The following is a 21462-nucleotide window of genomic DNA, read 5'->3' as shown; positions in this document are numbered from 1 at the left end:
CAGTATCTCATTGGACATCTGTTTGTTAATTTTTCTTATTTTTAAATAACCCATTCTTTTCTTCATGTATTATATACTTAATCTTACCCCTACACCTCATCTAACCATTGGTCATTAGTGTTCGGTGTGTAACATTTATTTATTTATATTTTTTCCTTTAAAATATTTGTTTATTTTTATAAATCATTTTATTGTGGGCTCTTAAAAATCTTATGACAATCCATCATTCAATTGTATTAACTACACTTGTGCATATGTTGCCATCATCATTTTCAGAACATTTTCTTTCTACTTGAGCCCTTGGTATCAGCTCCACTTTTTAGCCCTCCCTCCCCTACCATCCCATGAATTCTTGATTGATTACATAGTATTGTTATTTCATGTCTTACACTGTCTCTGGTCTCCCTTCACTCACATTTCTGTTACTCGTTCTCCTGGGGGGTGGGCTATATATGCAACCTTGTGAGGGCACCCCTCTTTCTCCCCCTGCCTCCTACCCTCAACTATGTCATCACCCTCATGATGTTGCTACCCATTTATTTTTAAGATGGTCACTTAATCCTGGTGGAGTATACTAAAGTTTATACTTTGTCTCCCATGGTTTTGTTTTACTTTCTTCAGCTTCTCAAAGACTACAGAAAAGCAATTGATTCTCTGATTCAGTTAGACCCATATCTTCGTTTGACTGGTGCTGTTTAGCTTCTCTCTCATTTCTTTCTATAGATGTAGTGATTGGATTCCTGCGTATGCCATATGGAAAGGCTATCGATCCAGACTCGTCCCTGAAAAAGGACATGACTGGTAAAATAAAAGAGGAAGGTCTTTCCTGAGATGAATTGACACAATGGCTGAAGCAATGGGCTCTAGCCTAACAACCATTGTGAGGACTGTGCAGGGGGAGTGGTATTCTGCTCTGCTGTACAGAGTCACGTAGTCTTAACCGTCTAGATGGCACCTAATAGCAACTATTCTGTGTTTCTAACTTCTGAATCCAATAAGAAATGATGATCAGTCTATCTTAATAGCATATTTGATCAGTTTTAGACATCAGAAATTGATAAAACACCTTTAGTTTCCTCTTCTCTGGTTTTCCTAGTTGGTTTATAAATTTGAATAATAGTTCTATTAACTAGTATTTTTGACACAAGGATAACATTCTATCATGTATAGCTTTATCTTCTAGGATAGACCTTTGAATATTCTTTTTTATGATGAGGTCAGTGCCTTCTCTCTTTATCATTGTTGGCATAGGAGAACATTTTCCAATTGGATGAATTGTCAGGAGGAGGCATCATGCTTGGTAAAGTACAGGGTCAAGGAAAAAGAAGAGACATTTCATTGACATGGTGACTGCAACAATGGGCTCAAGAAGAGGAACAGTTAAGTTGCCTAGGATTTTGATCTTGATGTGTGGCTTTTTACGTTTAAAAACTTCCAATTTCCCAGATGTATACTTCATTAGTATGATGGATGCTTGCTGCTGTTTCTTCTCTTTTGCAGCTATACCACATCATTATATAAACATCCTCCTGAGTGTTTACTTCAGCTATGTCCTTCAGGTCCACTCTACTTTGAGAAATCAACCTTTCCCCTGTAGTATTTTGAGTACCTGCCACCCTTTCTCATGAATCCTCTCTTGCTATAGAAGATCCTCTGCTTCTATTTAGATTATCACTGACCAATTTTTAAAAAGAATTAAATCATCATGCCCATCCTCCTTGTCTCTTTTATTGTAGAAGTTCTGCTGAAACCTGTCCATTATGCTTGATCCTGCTGGCATTTGAAATACTGATCGCCTAGCATCAGCATCCCAGCAACATAAAAGTCAACATGATAGTACTATAAGATGACAGATGAGTGGTGACATCAAGGCATCAGAACTTGTATTGTAAAAGCTGTATGGTCTTAGTATGGTCAGTGTGTACAGCCGTTAAACAAATGAGTCAATATTGTCCTCGTCAGGTGCCATCCAGTGGATTGATACTCATCGTTACCCCACATAACAGGGAAAACGGTTCCATTGGGTTTTTTACCTGTCATCATTATGAGAGCAGATGGCCAATTCTTTTTGAAGTGGAGCTGCTAGGTTGGTTGAAACAGTTAACCACTCAGTTAGTAGCTAAGCTCTTTATTATTGAGTCAGCAGGACTTTGAAAATTGAGTAAATGCTGTTTTAAATGTTTTTTTATCCACTTACCATCTAGAAGGAACACTGAAAGAGATGCAGCTTCCATCAGCGTGGTGCTAGCTTATACATTTGAGGATGTGCATACAACATGGAATGCAGATATTTAATGCAGTTGAAATAAACAGACTGACTTTATTGATTTATAAGGTGTATGAAATGTATCTGAAAATACTGTATCAGTTTTACCTGAAAGTCCTGCAATTTTACTTATCTTGTTGGGCGATTGCTCTGAGTGGGATATAGTACAATATGAGTCAAATGATTTTCTGGTCACTTTATTTTTCCCCTAACTCATGTATTTTCTTCCTTAGATGTCTGAAATGTGCCGATGCTCCCTGTCAGAAGAGCTGCCCAACTAATCTGGACATCAAATCATTCATCACAAGTATTGCAAACAAGGTATATTCAGAACTCAACAAATGCAAGTTAATAACAATATTTGATGCTTATTTGCTATTATCTATGATTAATACATGAAGCTTATCTCCCTATGTTTGTTTTAACCATTTATAATATTATTATATGTTGTTATATAATAATATAATTATTATATACTATTTTTAATCATTTTACAAGGGGCTCATACAACTCTTATCACAATCCATACATACAGCAATTGTGTAAAGCACATTTGTACATTCATTGCCCTCATCATTCTCAAAACATTTGCTCTCCACTTAAGCCCTGGCCTCAGGTCCTCATTTTTTCCCCTCCCTCCCCGTTTACCCTCCCTCATGAAACCTTGATAATTTATAAATTATTTTTTCATATTTTTCCCTTTTCCAATGTCTCCCTTCACCCATTTTTCTGTTGTCTGTCCCCCAGGGAGGAGGTTACATGTAGATCCTTGTAATTGGGTCCCCCCATCCAACCTACCCTCCCTCTATGTTCCCAGTATCGCCACTCACACAACTGGTCCTGAAAGGATCATCCACCCTGGTTTCCCTGTGTTTCTGATTCCTATCTGTACCAGTGTACATCCTCTGGTCTAGCCAGACTTGCAAGGTAGAATTGGGATCATGATAGTTGGGGGAGGTGGAAGCATTTAGGAACTAGGGGAACGTTGTATTTTTCATCGTTGCTACATTGCACCCTGTCTGGCTCGTCTCCTACCTGAAACCCCTCTGCAAAGGGGATCTCCAGTGGCCTACAAATAGGCTTTGGGTCTCAGCTCCGCATTCCCCTGCTCATTCACTATTGTGAGATTTTTTTGTTCCAATGATGCCTGATACCTGATCCCTTCAACACCTCGTGATCGAACAGGCTGGTGTGCTTCTTCCATGTGGGCTTTGTTGCTTCTGAGCTAGATGGCCAGTTGTTTACTTTTATCTTTTGATAGCGGGGCACCATCAGCGTTCTTCACATTTGCTAATGCACCCGCTTTGTCTTCAGCGGTTGTGTCGGGAAGGTGAGCATCATAGAATGCCAATTTAATAGAAGAAAGTATTCTTGCACTGAGGTAGTACTTGAGTGGAGGCCCAATGTCCTTTTGCTACCCTAATAATAAACTTATAAATATATGCACATAGATCTATTCCCCATCCTCATATATAAATATTTTGCATATATACATTTCTTTGTCTAGACCTCTATAAATCAACTTGACTTTCCCTTGGCTTTCCTCTTATCCCACTATCATGCTCAGTGGGTTTCAGCAATTCCTCTTTGTTACATTACCCTTGATCAAGCCCTACCAGGCCTCCCAAATCCTCCTCACCACCAATTTGGATCACTTGTTATTCCCTTATTCCTGGTTTTGTTAACACCACTACCTTTCCCCCCACCTCCCCTCTCCCATTTCTCCCCAGAACTGTCGGTCCCGTTGTTTTCTCCTCCAGATTGTTCATCCAGCCTTATCGTATTTAGACAGACCTGTGGAGATAATAACATGCACAAAAACAAGACAGAACAAAACCAAACAACAATATACAACAAAACAACTACAACAAACCAATGACAAAAAAACCCAAACAAAACACAGCAAGAAAAAAAAAGCTTGTAGTTAGTACAAGAATCGTTTGTTGGCTTTTAGAAGTGTTTTCCAGTCTAGTCTGTTGGGGTACCACACCCTGGCCCCAAAGTCCACCTTCAGCATTCCTTGGGGACCTTGCTGCTCCATTCCCTTGCTGTTGTGTTGCACCTCCTTAGTGTTTTGCCTTGGTGTGGTGGGATCAGATTGGGTGCAATTACCACACTGTGTCTCCGGTGTTGTCCTCTGGAGAGCTGTGGGTCATTGAGGGGTGTCATGTCTCATAGTGGGGCTGGCCATGTGGTCCTCTCTGTGGACTGGCTGCTCTAATTGGGGTTATAATCCTCAAGGCCTGGTGGGCCAGGATGTGCTCCACTCTCTCCTCCTCTCCCTTCATCTGTTCCTGTGTGCTCCAATCAGATCAGATATGTCCCTCTCCTGGAGCTACAGATTTAATGCTGTCTTTTGAAATAAATTCTTCTGGGGGAAGGGGCAGGCTATAAATATTATTATATAATATAACAATGTTGTATACCATTATGATAATATATAATATAAATACAACAATACACTATAGTATTATAAATATGTTAAATATGATATTATGCATAGTATAATTTATATGTATAATTTTATTATAAAATTTTAATATGCACTTGAAAGCATGGAACTTTTATTGATCAAGATCTTCCAAGCTGTGATATGATTTATTTGATAATATAATTGTTTTAAAAATTGTTATGTGGAAATAGATGATATTTGAGTCAAAGTAAACCTATTTTTTGGTTAATACGCTAATGGTTAAGTGTTAGAATGATTAATGATATCTAAATTTTGAAAATGGAGCATTATGAACATTGACCAAGACTGTTTAATAAATGAGCAAAACTAAAGGAACTCTTCCCATAAGGATACAATTTCCTTCCTTTTAGAATTCTTAAAAGTAATGTGTAAAAATATTACACGTAATCATTGCCTTCTCCGTAATCAGTCATATGGTTACGTAGATAGGGACTGGTAAAGGGGAAGAGGTAGTGATTGCAGAAATGTGGCAGAACTTTTAACACAAAGGAGAGGTACAGACAATTGTCTTTATTTTGTTAGGATGCCTTCAGAATAGAAATTTAAATTGCCAGCACTCATCTGGGATGGAAATGGATTTCATTTATTAACTCTGTAATATCCTGATCATCTGACATCATAATGTGTGTGTAAACATGACTTAGTGAGACTTACATGAAATCTTACTTGTTTAATTATGGCCTCATCAGAAAAGGAATGAAGCAAAATACTCAGATTTTTCCATAGTTTAGCCACCTCAAGCAGAATCATACAATTGCTTCCACAATTGGTTTCCAAACATACTTTTTCTTCCTGAACTCCTTGGAAGCTGTGGAATTATATGACATATGTATTAACTCCCAAGTAATAATAAAAGAAGCAAAACAAAGTAAGCAGAGATCCAGGAATGGGCTTGGGCTCACACTAAATCACAGCTCCACCTTAACAACAATTAGTTTTTACACCCTAGCCATACTTGATACTCTCAGAAAAGGAACACAGAGAATACGGCTGTTATTGCAAAGGTGGTGAAGAAACTAGATGGTTCCAGGCTATCAGATAAAATGTTGTCTGGGGTCTCAAAGGCTTGTCCCCAAACAAGCAGACAACTAAGTGAAATGTCAACTAAGTTCGCAAGGAAGAAACACAACAGCATCAGTCTCGGAAAGATTGTAAATCATATAATCAAAAATTGAAGGCGTAATTAGTATCGGCTCAAATTGTGAGAATCTGGTTTGTAGAAGGCTATGGGTGCCCGTGGAAACCCGAGATTCATTAGTGGGAACTACATAAAATCAAGCCTCTGGTTAACTCCCTGTGTCCACAATTGAGGGATGGAAGGTAAAGGGTTATTAAACGGAGGGCATTGGAGAGATGATGATAGAAGATCAAAGGCACAAATCTGATTTGAACAGTTAAAACGTTATCAGTCTATCCCCCTCTGATGCAGGCTGGACCTGATCAGGTTTTCAATAATTTCTGTATTTATGTTTTGTTTTCTTTTTGTTAATTCCTATTTGGGTGTATCTCAGAGGTCATATGCCATGGAGCTTAGTCTCTTGCATTTGTGTTATGTGGTTTTGGCTGTAAGAAATTCAGGGTTGATGAACCTTTAGGTACAGCAGTGAGGAGAAGGGTTTTGAAGGTCAAGGGGTACAGTGGAGGTGATAGGGTACAGGAGGGACGATGTGAAGGAGTCCAGGAAGGAAAATGTGGTAGCAACTGGAAAGTTCTGCTTGACATGACGGAAGTATGGAATGTGTGTATTAATTCCCAATTAATAAAAAAATGTCCAGAACTTTAGTCAGTGTATTTTAAAACGGATTCCTCCCGATAGCGAAAGTACGGCTCTTAAGATCAAGTATGAGGCATCATGAGTGCCATGATGAGCCACTCGGAGATATCTGTGCTAGCTAAATATTCCCTAGGTAGTCAAAGACCCAATATTTAGTTAAGGATCTAATTAGTATGTGTTTCATTCATGCAGAGTCTACAGAAATTTAAGAAATAAAGGCAAAGAAAAATCACATGCTTTGAAATGTGTGAGCAAACTCAGAATCGTGTCTATTTTAGGAGAGCCTCAGTCTAGTCTGTTCCAGATTCTTTGCTATCTAATGAAGCGATGCACTCAGGTGTTTATTTAAACGGATTTCCATATAAGATATTTGGTGATATTGTCCTGAAAATACAGTCTTTTGTCAGGCATTTAAGAAACCATTGTAAGCAGTGTTCTTGTTGAAGAAACCACTGCCGCAATCATAAAAGGTCAGAGAGTCTCTCTCTTGCAAACCTGCAGCTTTTTAGATATTTACTGACTGCGTACAATGGAGGCTGTCCCATATTGCTCTGCTGGTGGACCTGAACTCAAGAGGGGGGTGCTTTCCAGGTTCAGAGGGTAATTGAATCGTCAGACTCAATGAGACTTGTGCCAATTTGAGAAAAGGATGTCACTTTTGTTGCATTGTGTTCGGCTTCTGTGATTCAGTGGAATTCAGAGCAGTACTTCCATTCTTTATTTTCGTACAAACTGGATTCCAGCCCTCGTTTCCAAAGGTACACTCTATTCTATTGTACCTCCTCAGCCAGTGTTTCTCTGTTTCTTCAGTGCACGCTGTTGTTTGCAATTGTATCTCTCAATTGGAAGTACACATTTCAGGTTCATCAAACTGTGCTTATTGGGTTATATTTCCTGATAGTTTTCCTTTTAAAAAATATGACTTTATATTTCATGTAAGAATGCAGGAAGTAAATCTATAATTGTCGTCTGGGGGTGGGTCAGTGGGGGAAGTACCAGTGTTGCAAGATTGTTACTTGATTTCATGACCCTTGTTTCAAACAGTATCATCTTATCTTCTTCAAAATGTTACATTAAAGCACAAAGCATTGACTTTTCCATGAATGGACACCCTTTGTGTAACTTTTATTTATGAATAAGTAAATTTAATAATATACATTAGAGAAAAGCTGGCTAAATGGTTTCATGTAAAAGGATAGGTTATTCTTCATGAACGTGCCCGATTGAATATAATAGGATATCAGAGGTGCAACAAAATCTCAGGGGCAAAATGACACCATTCATAAAAATGTCTGTGTTCAAAATATCATAAAGGTAGTTTGTCTTTGTGTGTGTGCAAAATCTACTAACGTAGCAGCAGCTTAGAAGTACAAAGATAGGAAGATCAGGTGTTCTGTTTTATAAAGATTATTAACAAGAAAACCCAATCAGGAAGATCTATGGCATAGGTTAGAATCAACTCGATGATACCCAATAAGAGCAACAACGTTCTATCCACCTAGAGAGCTTTCACCCACATTAAAGAAATCTGCAGAATAAAAAATTCTTGGAAGTCCATAATTTTTTAGTGAATAATTTAAAATAAGTAAATAATTTAGATGTGTAAAACAAAAAAAAAATCACAAGATAGCTCCAGATTCCTTTGCTCAATGAAGTCAGAATTCTCACTTATATGGCTAGGTGATAACTTTGAACAATTTTACCCATTCCAAGAAGATTGCTATAAAATATAGCTACTTGCTATAAAATGGTGCTAAAGATAAGAAAGCTTTAAGAACTGTCATTTAATTTAATCAGGAGCTATGAACTGATGTGTTTATTTCCTTTGCATATTAGCTGCCAATTTGTACATAATATGAAACAAATATATTTTCTAGAACTTAGTATAATTCAGACTTTATATGTGATACATATTATGAATGTTTCATTTGGAGTGTTTATCTGAGTGATTTAAAAAATATATAATTTTATTGGAGGCTTGCGCAACTCTTATCACAATCTATTCATCCATCCATCCATCCATTGTGTCAATCACATTTGTATATTTGTTGCCATCATTATTTTTCAAAATATTTTCTTTCTACTTGAGCCCTTGGTATCAGCTTCTCATTTTTTCCCTACCTTCCGTTCCTCATGAACTCTTTTTGATAATTTATAAATTATTATTATTTTCTCAAGTCTTACACTGACTGATGTCTCCCTTCTTTTCTGTTGTCTACCCTCCTGTGAGGGGGTTATAGTAGATCATTGTGATCGATTCCCACTATTTTCTCCTATCTTCTCCTTAACCTCCTGTTATGGCTGTCCTCAATATTGGTCCCAAGGAATGTATCTGTCCTGGATTCCCTGTGTTTCCAGCTCTTATCTTTACCCATGTACATATCTGGTCTTACCAGATTTGTAAGGTAGAATTGGGGTCATGATAGTGGGGGGAGGAAGCATTAAAGAACTAAAGGTAAGTTGTATGTTTCAGTGGTGCTATATTGCACCCTGACTGGCTTTATCTCCTCCCTGGGACCCTTCTGTAAAGGGATCTCCAGTTTCCTACAAATGAACTTTTGGTCTCCACTCCACAGTACCCCTCATCCACAATGATAAGATTTTTTGTTCTGGATCTTTGATGCCTGATACCTGGTCCTATCGACACCTCATGATTACATAGGCTGATGTGCTTCTTCCATGTGGGCTTTGTTGCTTCTCAGCTAGATGGTCATTTTTTTATCTTCAAGCCTTTAAGACCACAGATGCTATATCTTTTGATAGCCGGGCACCATCAGCTTTATTCACCACATTTGCTTATGCACCTGCTTTGTCTTCAGTGATCTTGTCTGGAAGGTGAGCATGATGGAATGGCAGGTTAATAGAACTAAGTGTTCTTGCATTCAGGGAGTACTTGAGTAGAGGCCCAATGTCCATCTGCTACCTTAATACTAAATCTATAAATACATGTACATAGATCTATTTCCCCATCATCAAGTATAAATATATTTAGAAAGGTACATAACTGTATTTAGACCTCTATAAATGCCCTTTGACTTCTAGTTCTTTCCTCTATTTCCTTTTACTTTTCTTTTGTCCCACTACCATGTTCAGCCTTCATTTGGGTTTCAATAATTCCTCTTGGTTACATTGCCCTTAATCAAGTCCCACAAGGTCTCTGTACTCTCCTCATCATTGATTTTTAGATCACTCGTTGTTCCCTTGTCCCTGGGTTTGCTAACACCCACTTCCTTTCCATCACCACCCACACTCCCATGTCCCCCAGTAACCATCGGTCCCATTGTTTTCTCCTTCAGATTGTTTATCCTGCCTATCGTATCTAGATAGGCATGCAAAGCCAATAATATGCACAAAAACAAGACAGAGCAAAACAAAGCAACAAAACAACAACAAACATCTGACAAAAAAAGAAAAGTCTATAAATAGTTCAAGGTCTGTTTATTAACCTTTTTTGAGTGTTTTCCGGTCCAGTCTGATGGAGTGCTATGACCTGACCCTAGAGGTATTCCCCAGGGACTTCATTCCCCTGGTATTCCCCCAGGGACTTCATCGCTCTGCTCCCCTTGCTGTTCTGTTACATACTCTTAGTGTTTCACCTTGGAGTGTTGTGGCCAGATCTGGCACAGTTCCTATATCATGTCTCCATTGTTGTCCCCTATGGCGCTATGGGTCAGTGAGGGACGTTGTGTCTCATGGTGGGGCCAGCCCTATAGTCTTCTTTTTTCATTGTTTGGTCTGCACAGGTATATTATCCTCAGGGCTTGGTGGGCCAGGATGTGTTCCACTCCCCCCGCCTCCCCTCTTGTGCATTTTGATCAGACATGTCCCTATCCCTGAGCTGTAGCTTCAATGCTGTCCTCTGCGGGGAAGCGGGGCTGTCTACATAGTTGTGATTGGGTCCAACCCCTCAGACCTCTCTATTTGTTCCCTGTTTCATGCCATTATCTTGCATTAATGTCTTGGAGCAAGGAGTTGACGTCTAGTCTCTCTTTCCCTGTGAAGATATAAAAACACCCTCCCTTTGGGTGGGTTAGTGCCCCATTCCCCCTCCACTTGTCTCTTTGGTTTGTTTTTCCCCCTCCTTTTTAGTTGGCTACCATATGTATCCCTCGGTTGGGTCTAGCCCCTGCTGTATTACCTGGACTTTACCCCAGGAATGTATCTAACAGCAGCTTTCTCCCTATGCCCTTTGTGCATTTTAAGCTTTTATCAGTGGACTCATGTTGTACTTGACCTTTTGTGCTTGGCTTACTTTGCTTAGTATAATTTCATGCAGCGATGTGCTTCATGTGTTAGCACATCATGTGTTCATCACTGCTTTTTAGGGATGCATAGTACTCCATTTTATGTATATCCAACAGTTTTTTAATCCATTCGTCTGTTGATAGAAATTTGGGTTGCTTCCAACTCCTTGTAATAGTGAACTTGCCATGATGAACATTGGAGCACAGGGGTCTGGCCATGGTTTGTTTCTTGCCTCTTCTGGGTATATGCCCAGTAAGGGGATCACTGGATTCATATGGAAGATCAATATCCATATTGCCATATTGATTTCCATAGTGAGTGATTCTTAAGGCCTAGAACAAAGCACTTTATTTACCCCTTTTATATCTTGTAAGGTAGTGTTTTGTGTATATTAATTTTATTTATTTTTAACACTTGAAATTATATGAATAATACTTTATTTAGTATTGTATTAACTTTATTCATGTATTTGCCTGTATCTTTTCCCCTTGTATTATTCTTCAAATTTATACCCAGGGGCTGTTTATTGTTACTATATGAAATGGATATTATCGAATTTTTTCAGAAAGAGTATGCTTTTGGCAAACTGTCTGATTTTTCCTTAACAGTTTTATTTATCTAATTCTTAAAAACACTTCTTCTGCGTGTATAATTCAGGATTGTATTCTATTTATTTAGCCTCATGAAAGATACTAACTTAGTGTCTTGCTATTTATTGCTGCCATTGAGAAGTCAATGAAAGTATGATTATTTCTTTTTGAGACAATAGACAGTGTTTAGAAGGTATTTTTATCTTGAATATTCAATAATTTCCTAAGGTTTGCATTTCTTTTTTACCTATCTTACTTAGTTCATAGTCTCTCTTGAATTTGTTGAGTGATATCTTGAATTATTTTGGGAAATTTCTCATTGGTTTTGGCATCCATAATTTTTAATTCTTACTAAATGTACATTAAATCTTCTTGCACTATTGTCTTTGGCTCTTATCTTTTAAATTCTGTGACTCATATTTCAATTTTCTGTTTCTTTTTCTTCTGGATTACATTCAAAATTTTGCCTTTAGTTTTTGTGTTCACCTGGATTGACAAAAGAAATACATTCAGAGACATTCATATATGTGTAACAGAGAGTTTTATATTCAAGAGTAATTGTATATTAAGAAAACATCCTGGCCCAGTCCAGATAAAGTCCATAAGTTTGATATTACCCCTTAGGTCTTAGATAAGCCCAAAGGTCCGATACTAGTCCAAACATTTTTCTTTTTTGTGTGTGTGTGTTGTTGTTTTTTAATGAAAAACTTTTGATAAATTATTGTCAGATAAAAATTTAAAATACATATATATATAAATGGTCATTGCACACATTTAATTGCAAGAGCTTTGTGTAGCGCGCACAGGCCTTCTGGATTCCAGGAGCATCACACAACTACTCTGGGTCTGCTGGGACCTGTTGGGGGCCTCGTGGAAAGCCTCTGTCCCTGAGGCCTGAGGTAGCAGCAAAGACACAGACACCAGGGCCAGCAGCCCTAGACAACGACAGCTCATCCTGCCCCTGCAGCCTGGGAAGCCCAGCCTGGGTCTGGAGCCTGGGAAGGTGGGGTGCTGAGTCCTGGGATGGCCAGCCTCAGCCAGGAGGTAGGGCAAGTTCATCCAGACCGAGGCCTTCAGCAGGTCCCTGGGTGGAGGTCAGGCCAGGTGTCTTAGGGCGGCCTGCAGGGACTTCCTCAGAACATTTTTCTATAGAATCATTCCACACATGCAATCATACCAAAAGCAAGAAGATCACAGACCAATGGGTGAACTGTCTTGTGGAAGCATCTCAGTGCTGGTGTGGCTCTCCATGTGGAAAGCCCTCCTCCAACCCTAGGGCTCTGGCTGCCGTCAGCATAATTTCATGTGGCTGGTCAGCAGAAAGGTGAAGCAGAGAAAGTGTGCGTCCTGCCTCCAAGAAGTAAGACAGAAGTTCCCAGAGTCCTCAGGAGAAAGCCTGGCCCACACAGAAACATCATTGGCTAAGATCTGATTGGCAGACTAGACTCCACCCCTTTGCTGAAGTTGACAGGAGATTATGTAACTACTAGAGACCACTCCTTGTCAACTTGACAGCTTTATACAATCTTTGCCATATATACTTTTTAAGCAAAACAATAATAAAATCATATCTGTACCTACCATGATAAAACTAAAATGCATACACTTCAATATGTGCCAGTCTCATTTAAACATAATATTTTTTAAATTAATAAATCTTTTTATTGGGGCTCATAAAGCTCTTATCACAATCCGTACATACATCAATTGAGCAAAGCACCCTTATATATTTGTTGCACTCTTCATTCTGATAATTCACCTTCCACTTGGATTCCTGGAATCAGCTCGGTTTCCTTTTTTTCCCCCCTCCCACTCCCTCCCCGATCCCCCCCAGTTCCTTGATAGTTTATAAATAATTAATTATATCTTATCTTACACTCCCCGGTGTCTCCCCACACCCACCTCCCCATTGCCAATCTCCCAGAGAGGAGGTTACACATAGATCTCCAAGATCGGTTCTCCCTTTCTACACTCCCTTCCATCCTGGTGTAGCCACTCCTACCGCGGGTGTTGAGGGGTTCGTCTGTCCTAATTTCCCTGTGTTTCCAGATCCCTACTGCACCGCTGTACATCCTCTGGTATAACCAGGTCTGCAAGGCAGAATTGGGGTCATGATAATTGGGAGGGGAGGAAGCGTTCAGGAACTAGAGGAAGGTTTTGCGTTTCATCGTTGCTACACTGAACCCTGAGTGACTCATCTCCTCTCCACTACCCCTCTGGAAGGGATGTCCAGCTGTCTACAGATGGGCATTGGGTCCCCATCATGCACTCCCTTCATTCACAATGATGTGATTCTCACCACCACCCCACATTTGTTGTTTGAGACCTGGTCTCCTCTGCCTTTCACGATCACCTATGTTGGTGTGCTGCTTCCCTGTGGGCTTAGTTGCTTATGGGCTAGATGGTCGCTTGTTTGCTTTCAAGCCTTTAAGACCCCAGATGCTATATCTCTCAGTAGCCGGACACCATCAGCCTTCTTCACCACACTTGCTTATGCCCACTTTCTTCTTCAGTGATTATGTGAGGAAGGTGATCACACAATGATTGTTTTTGTTCCTTGGTGTCTGCTACATGGTCCATTCAACACCTTGTATTAACTTAGGCCGTGTGCTTCTTCTCTGTGGGCTTTGTTGCTTCTGAGCTAGATGGACGCTTGTTTTCCTTCAAGCCTTTAAGACCCCAGATGCTATATCTTTTTGATAGCCAGGCACCATCAGCTTTCTTCACCACGTTTGCTTACACACACGTCTGTCTTCAGTGATCATGTCGGGAAGGTGGGTATCATGCAATGACCATTTAGCAGGGCAAGGTGCTATTGTATTGGGGGATTATGCATGAGGAGGCCCAATGTCCATCTGCTACCCTACTACTGAACCTATAAATATATGCACATAAGTCTATTGCCCCATAATCATAAATATAGTTACATATGTACATGTCTATATTTAGGCTTCTCTGTATGCACTTTGCCTCCTACTCCTTTCCTCTATTTCCTTTCACTTTCCTACCATCCCACCACCATGTTTAGCCCTCATTCTGGTTTCAGTAATTCCTCTCAGTTACCTTGCTCCTTGGTCACTCCCTACCAGTCCTCCCCTTCCTTCCCCTCCCTCCTCTGGTTTGAACCACTCGCTGTTCCCTTGTCCCTGTGTTGGGCGACACCTCCTCCCTTCCTCCACCTCCCACGCTCTCATGTCCCTCCAGGACCATTGTTCCCGTTAATTTCTTCTCTCATTGTTTGTCCAGCCTATCTTGTCTAGGTGGACCTGCTGATATAGTAATATGTGCATACTAATGCAGATGACTTTGATAGTGCCCAAGTGGCACAGAAGAACATGGCTTTGACAGAAGCAACATCGACACGCTGATAAGCAGAAAAGCCACTAACATACAAAATTTACAAGGTAAAAAACAAACAAAAGACAAAACAAAAAGTTAGCAAATATTAAAAGAAAAATTACTAGTAGTTCTAGGTCAGTTTGTTGGCCTTTAGGAGTGTTTTCTAGATGAAGCTTGTGAGGTGCCACATCCAGGCCCGAAAGTCCATCCTTTATACTCCCTCGGGATCCCTTTGCTCTGCTTCCTCCGCTGCTCCATTGCTTGCCCCCAGTGTTTGCCTCAGTGTGGTGGGGTCAGCTCAGTCGCACATCCCCCACTGTCTCTCAGGTGCTGTCCCGTGTAGGGCCATGTGTTGGTGCAGGATGTCACATCTCGCAGTGTGGCCAGCTGTATGGTCCTCTCTGTACTATGGGCCCTTCTAGCTGGTCTATCGACCTTGGGCTTGGTGGACCCAGGTGTACTCCACTACGTCCTTTTTCCTTCCTTTGTTTCAGCTTCCTTCTGGATTTGGTGTGGTGGGTCAGTTCCTTTCCCACTCCAGACGATCTATTTTTGTTTTCTGTGGTATTCCCTTCGAATGTGGGGGTCGGCCTAATTTTGGTTTGGGCCAGCGTGTCGTCCAGCCTCTTTGTGTAGTCCTCTGTACTTTACGTTGCCCTCCTTGTTTGGTGTGTCGTGGTGGGGTCCGTATGCATGTTCTAGATCTGTAGGGACACAACCGACACTCTCCCTGGGGTGGGTTAGTACTCTGTTTCCCCCCCCCCCATACCATAATATTCTATAAATGAACAAAACAACAATATTCTATGCCTAACAATTGCAATTAAGTGAACACATACACTTCACTCTTGGTACCAATTGTGCAAGGCAGTGTTCTCAAGAGAAAAGCCAGGACACTTATGATTATATAGCTATACATAGATATATATGAGGATAGGTCTATATAGCAAGAAGGAATATAAAGAAGGAAGATAAAAGCTACGTAAGTAGTCCACACAGAGGACTTTCATGGAACAGTTAATACTGGAAGTCCTTCAACTTACTAGGGCTGTCAGGTTCAAGGTCAAGGAAACAGAAGTGGAGGCAGGCAGAATCTTCCCACAAGCAATAGACAGCAGGGTGGGCCAGCAACAGTTTGTAGCATGGGAGCTTGGCAAGGCCGGTCCTCATGGGTTCTAGAACTCAAGCATGACTAGAGGACCCACCAACCTCGAGCTCAAGCAATGTACACACCAGCAGCATGTGAGGCAGGTCACGAAGGAGTCTCAAGCTCTGATGACAGGATCTATGAGTTGGCTTAATCCAGAGGTAGTGTAGCACACAGGTTGAGGAAGAGAACTAGCCAAAGCAGCAGCTTGCGGGTCTCATCACCAGGGAACAAGAGAGATGGGGGCGGGCTTTGCAGAGCCATTTGTCTCATTGCCCTCTAATCAAGCTGTAATCTGATTAAACTCCGCCCACACATTCCTATTGGCCTAGTTGGCATGATAAACCTATCACAAATCTTTTATCAGTTTCTTCACCCATTTCAGATCTGTTGCTAAAATGGTAAGTTTTAAAACTTCACTTATATATTATATTTTAGCAAATATACTAAAATACCTTTATACCTTGTTTGTTATTATTCTTATTTCTACAAAACTGTTGTTTCTCAAACTATATACATATATTATTTTTATAATCTGAAATCTCTACTATTGAAAGTTTCTGTGAATTCTGTGGTGTTTATAGCTCTACTCATAATGTTTAAATTATTTTACTCTATTTCTTTTTTAGGCTTTGTCTATGAAAATTCAGAGAACATTGGATGCATGCATTTGTCGAAGAGTTTAATGCAGTGGGCTTTGCCTCCAGTTCTCTGAGTCCATTGTAAACTGAATGATGGACTTGATCTTTTTCTAGCCACGAAAGTTGTGGGAATTCAAGCCACAGATACAAGTGTGGAATTATTATGAATTTGCTGAGGAAATTAATCCATACTCCGTTTGCTCAGTTTTCAAATTTAAGACCCCAGCAAAGCTTATTTACAGTTCCAGTGGTGGATGAATTAGAAATCCCCTTAATTTACATGTCTGGAGATGTAGACTTATGCAAGTTTAGCTTTAAGAATGAGTTTTCTATATTAACTCAAGTTTTAGGTAGACCTTGAAATTTTCTTCTCAACTCTGTTTTCAGAGGTCATCAAAATGGAAGCCTATGTTCACATAGATCTTTGGGACATGACTGCAAAGTAATCCCACTTTTTCTTTGGTTATCCAACTTGTCATTGTTCCTGGACATTTCAGATCATAAATATATTTAAGATAATTATAACAATAATAATTAGCTATGATTTTTATTTAGTTTTTCATAAGAAGAGGCATAGCAGTTAGTTGTTGCATTATTTTTCCGAGACTGTAAATATATTTTTTAAAATCATTTTATTTGGAGCTCATACAGCTGTTTTATAATCTGTCATTCAATTAAATCAAGCATAATTGTCTAATTTCTTCCAGCATCATTTTCAAAACATTTTCTTCTTGAACACTTTGAAATCAGCTCCCCTTATCCCCTCCCTCTCCCACTCTTCCCCAGGAACCATTGTTATTATTACTTTAATTATTTTGCTGTTTCTTACCCCATCCAACGTATCTGTTACCCTACAATTCTGTTAATTGTTCCCTTCAAGTGGGGTTATACATTTGTTCACCTCTATCAGTTCCCCCGTCCACCTTTCTCTCCCTCTCTTTCCACACCCTCAGGGAATCATTACTCCTATTACTGTTTCTGAAAGGTTTATCTATCTTGGATTTCATGAATTGAATTATCTTAATTATACCAATGAACATATGCAGGCCTAACAAGATTAATGGGGTAAAACTAAGACCATAATAGTAAGGGGAGGAAATATTAAAGAACTAGAGTATAGTAATGTGTTCCATTAGTGCTACTCTGTACTCTGAATATATCATGCCTTCCCTGTGGCCCTTCTGTAAGGGACTTTCCAAGAATCTTACCGGTGGTTTGGGGTCTCCACTTTTTCTATGTTCTTTAATATTAATGTGATAGCTTGTATTTGAGCTTCTGACACCTATTCCAATCAACACCTCATGATCACACAGACTGGTTAGCTTCTTCCATGTGAACTTTGTTGCTTCTCAGCTAGATGGCCACTTGTGTAACTTCAAGCCTTTAAGTCCCCAGATGCTTTATCTTTTAATGGCTAGGCACCATCATAGTTCTTCATCATATTGGGTATGCACCCATTTTTCTTCAGTGATTGTGTCTGGAAAGTGAGTATCATACATTGCCACATTATAAGAATAAGCTGTTCTTGTACTGATGTAAGATTTAAGTAGAGGTCCAAATTCCATCTGCTTCCTTTTGTGTGTGTGTGTGTGTATATATATATATATATAATAAACCTATATTTACATATATATATAAAATAAACCTATATTTACGTAATTATACACACATATAAATTTGTATATATATAAATAGATACACACTGTATATTATATATATTATTTGGAACTACATACATATATTGTGTTAGTCTGGGTACATTAGTGAAACAAATCCACAGAAGCTCATATGTATAAAAGAGTTTTATATAAACATTAAGTGTATATTAAGAAAGCATCCAAACCCAGTACTGCCTAAGCCCTTAAGTCCAACATTAGCCCATGTGTCCAACACTAATCTACAAAGTCCTCCTGAATCTCACAAAACACACCAGTGGCCGACTGCAGGAGGAAAGCCAAACCAGTGAATGTGTAAGCATCTTAGCACTGGCAGGGGTCTCTAAGCAGCTTCTCCAGCACCTAGGGCTGCATCAGGGCACGTCAATGTGGCTTCTCCTCAGGGATGTCTTGCAGGAAGTGAGCCTTGCCAGCTGGAGCAGGAACTGGCTAAGGAAGCAGCACCCTGGTCCAACCATCAGAAAGCAAGAGACCCGAGAACTAGAAAGGTGAGGCTCACCGAGCCATTTATCTATCCACCCTTCAATTAACCCCACATATGTTGGTACAGTAAACTTAACTATCTCATATATATTTAAAAACTGATTGGTAGTCTAGATAAATTGAAGTGGATTTTGTAGTAAAATTTTGGAATAATAGGAAAGCCTACATAAGAAAAACACTTTGAAATATAAGACAGGAAGAACTTCTGTATCAGATAGTTAAAACCATTGTAAGTACTATACTGGAAACCACAGAAACAGAACCAAGAAAAAGAGAGCACAGCATGTAGTAAAGAGGATGTTTCTTTGATAATTATCTGGTTTAATTGTGAGTTTTCATTAAAAATCCTTTACCAGTCTATCTCCTGTGACAAACTTTAGTTAGACTAATCTACTAAATACTTGGCAAATAAATTAAAATAAAGGTGAATATGGAATTTTAAAAGCATTAAGTCAGTGGTTCTCAACATCCCTAATGCTGTGACCCTTTAATACAGTTCCTCATGTTGTGGTGACCACCCCCCCAACCATAAAATTATTTATGTTGCCTCTTCATAACTGTCATTTTGCTGCTGTTATGAACTGGACGGCCCCTGTGAAAGGATTGTTCAACCCCAAAAGGGTTGCGACCCACAGGTTGAGAACCGCTCTAGTAAGCTATGAGACAAAAATAGTATTAAATTATTTCCATATAAAGAGTAACCAAACTTCATACCAATTGATAAAAGAAATTAACACATGCTTTATGTTAAGTGTTAACATCTCTAAGTAAAAGTCCCTGAAATTTTATATCAGAAACACAACCCGTTGGTCACGAAGATCATAATAATTCAGAGAAGCAATGCAGTTGCTCGTAACTAGACTGAGCCTGGTTTACTTTTCCATAAACCAAATGACAGGATATCATTGCTTTCATGAAAATATACCATATTTATTATGGTATCTTTATTCTTTGGAGTATTTTGAAATGAAAAAATACATTATCAGTATACTTAACAACCTAGAATGGTATGCATCTTAAGTGAAAATGAATAAGATCAGTTATACAGCAATATGAATAGATTTGGAAAAATATAATCTGTTTGGTAGCATAGTAAACAATATTACTTTCATGGTTTCAGTTGATAAGTGCACAGGCCTAGTCCAAGCAAAGCATGTGGCGCCATGTCCTTGGACTGAGCGGGTCGCTCCAGACAAGTTCTCTCAGCAGTGTGCTGGTGCTGACCTCATTATGGTCACACACACAGACACACACAGACACACACACACACACAGACACACACAGACACACACACAGACACACAGACACACACACACACACACACACACACACACACGAAATTAAAAATTGTGGCTTCCCAGGGAAAGCTATGGGCCAGCTAATTCAGAGTATAGAGGTCATCTTTGGAGGTTATACTGACTCCTCTCTGTGGGAATCCCCAAGGGGTTATCATAATACATATTTTCAGAATGCGGGCTTATTAGGAAAACGTTTTTGGTTTTGTTTTCAAATGGAAACGGTGCTGGTGAGAAAAGGCCAGTTGAGTCACTCTGAGGAACCCGCTTGTCGTGATGTTGTGTATCTTGTTCTTTGAGCGTCGCAAGGGCTGTCCCATGAGATTTTTTACTCTTTTCTCCAGCTCTGATCTTCCAGTGTCAGACTTTTATTTTTGTTCCCAAACTCAAGGAAAACTGAACATGATTGGGGTGCATCAAGAATGCGAGGATTGCCATCTTGACAAGTGGCATTAACCAAAAGAGCTGGAAACGCCACACTCAGAAGTGTGTGGATCTCAGTGCCGAGAAACAGTAGATGCACACTTTAATCGTTTTCAAAATTCAACTTACGTTTTTACGATATTTTTTGCTTACCCTGAACATATACTAAATAGTTCCATGGAAGAATAAAATTTAAGCCTTCTTTCATTTCCTCAGTTGACTGAGATTTTAGAGAATTGAAGGGGAAATCATTAACATTGTACTTATAAATCTCCATATCTTATTAGAATGAATATTTTTATAAATTAAAATTTCATAGTAAAATAAGACTTCAGGGTTTGAGAATAGCATATTATTTGCCCTATTCTAATTTTTTAATTTGGTGTAAAACATGAAATGTGCAGATATTTCCCCCCAATGTGATTAATAGTTCCAAATCTGTTTGTTGAATTATAAGTTTTTAATATTATGTGAACATGTTACAGAAATGGCACTCATACTTTATTTCACATTTGTTTAGGTCTGTGTTTAAAGTCTTCATTCTATTGCTATCTACATATGAAAGGATCCATTTTATTTAATTATGGTGCTGTGTGATATTACCATTAATTAATGCTGATCCTTTGGTATTAGTTATTTTTGGAATGTCTTAACTTTGTTCAACTATAAAACTTACTTTTAGAGTGAAGAAGAGCCCTACAAATAGGTTTGTGCACTAGTTACACCTTAATAAAATAATAATTTAATATTCTTAATACAAATGCATATGTCCCTTACTCCATCCATTTAATGTTGATATAACTATTAGCTAAAATTTCCAAAATTTGGTTTTTAATTTAAATATATAATTTCTTTGTGTTTAACTAAAAAAATGGGATCTGGATTTACAAATGATAAAGACAAACAACTGGGGTATTATTTTCAAAATAATATTTTTAACATTATATTACAAAATCTATTGGTTGAAAATGATAGAAGGATGGTACCTTGAACCATTAGTGCTTATGTAAAATCTGCCTCATTTCTGTTTTATAATATATATATATGTATATATATCTATATATATATTTGGGCCTTAAGGGGTTACATTTTTTTTAAACACAGTCAATA

The 21462-nt window shown here is 38.9% G+C and overlaps 1 protein-coding gene across 1 annotated transcript in view; it reads left to right on the top strand.

Annotated features, from left to right (window-relative positions):
- Positions 1-21462, top strand: part of DPYD (dihydropyrimidine dehydrogenase) — a 1117227-nt gene that overhangs the window by 266153 nt on the left and 829612 nt on the right. The window contains exon 4 of the mRNA XM_075558725.1: positions 2500-2587. Coding sequence (XP_075414840.1) covers positions 2500-2587 — 88 coding nt within the window. The remainder of the gene's footprint in view (positions 1-2499; positions 2588-21462) is intronic.

The sequence above is a fragment of the Tenrec ecaudatus genome, chromosome 1 (genome assembly GCF_050624435.1).
Source record: "Tenrec ecaudatus isolate mTenEca1 chromosome 1, mTenEca1.hap1, whole genome shotgun sequence".
Taxonomy (NCBI): Eukaryota; Metazoa; Chordata; class Mammalia; order Afrosoricida; family Tenrecidae; genus Tenrec; species Tenrec ecaudatus.
The sequence above is the reverse complement of the archived record's forward strand: the minus strand, read 5'-3'. Positions and strand labels throughout refer to the sequence as shown.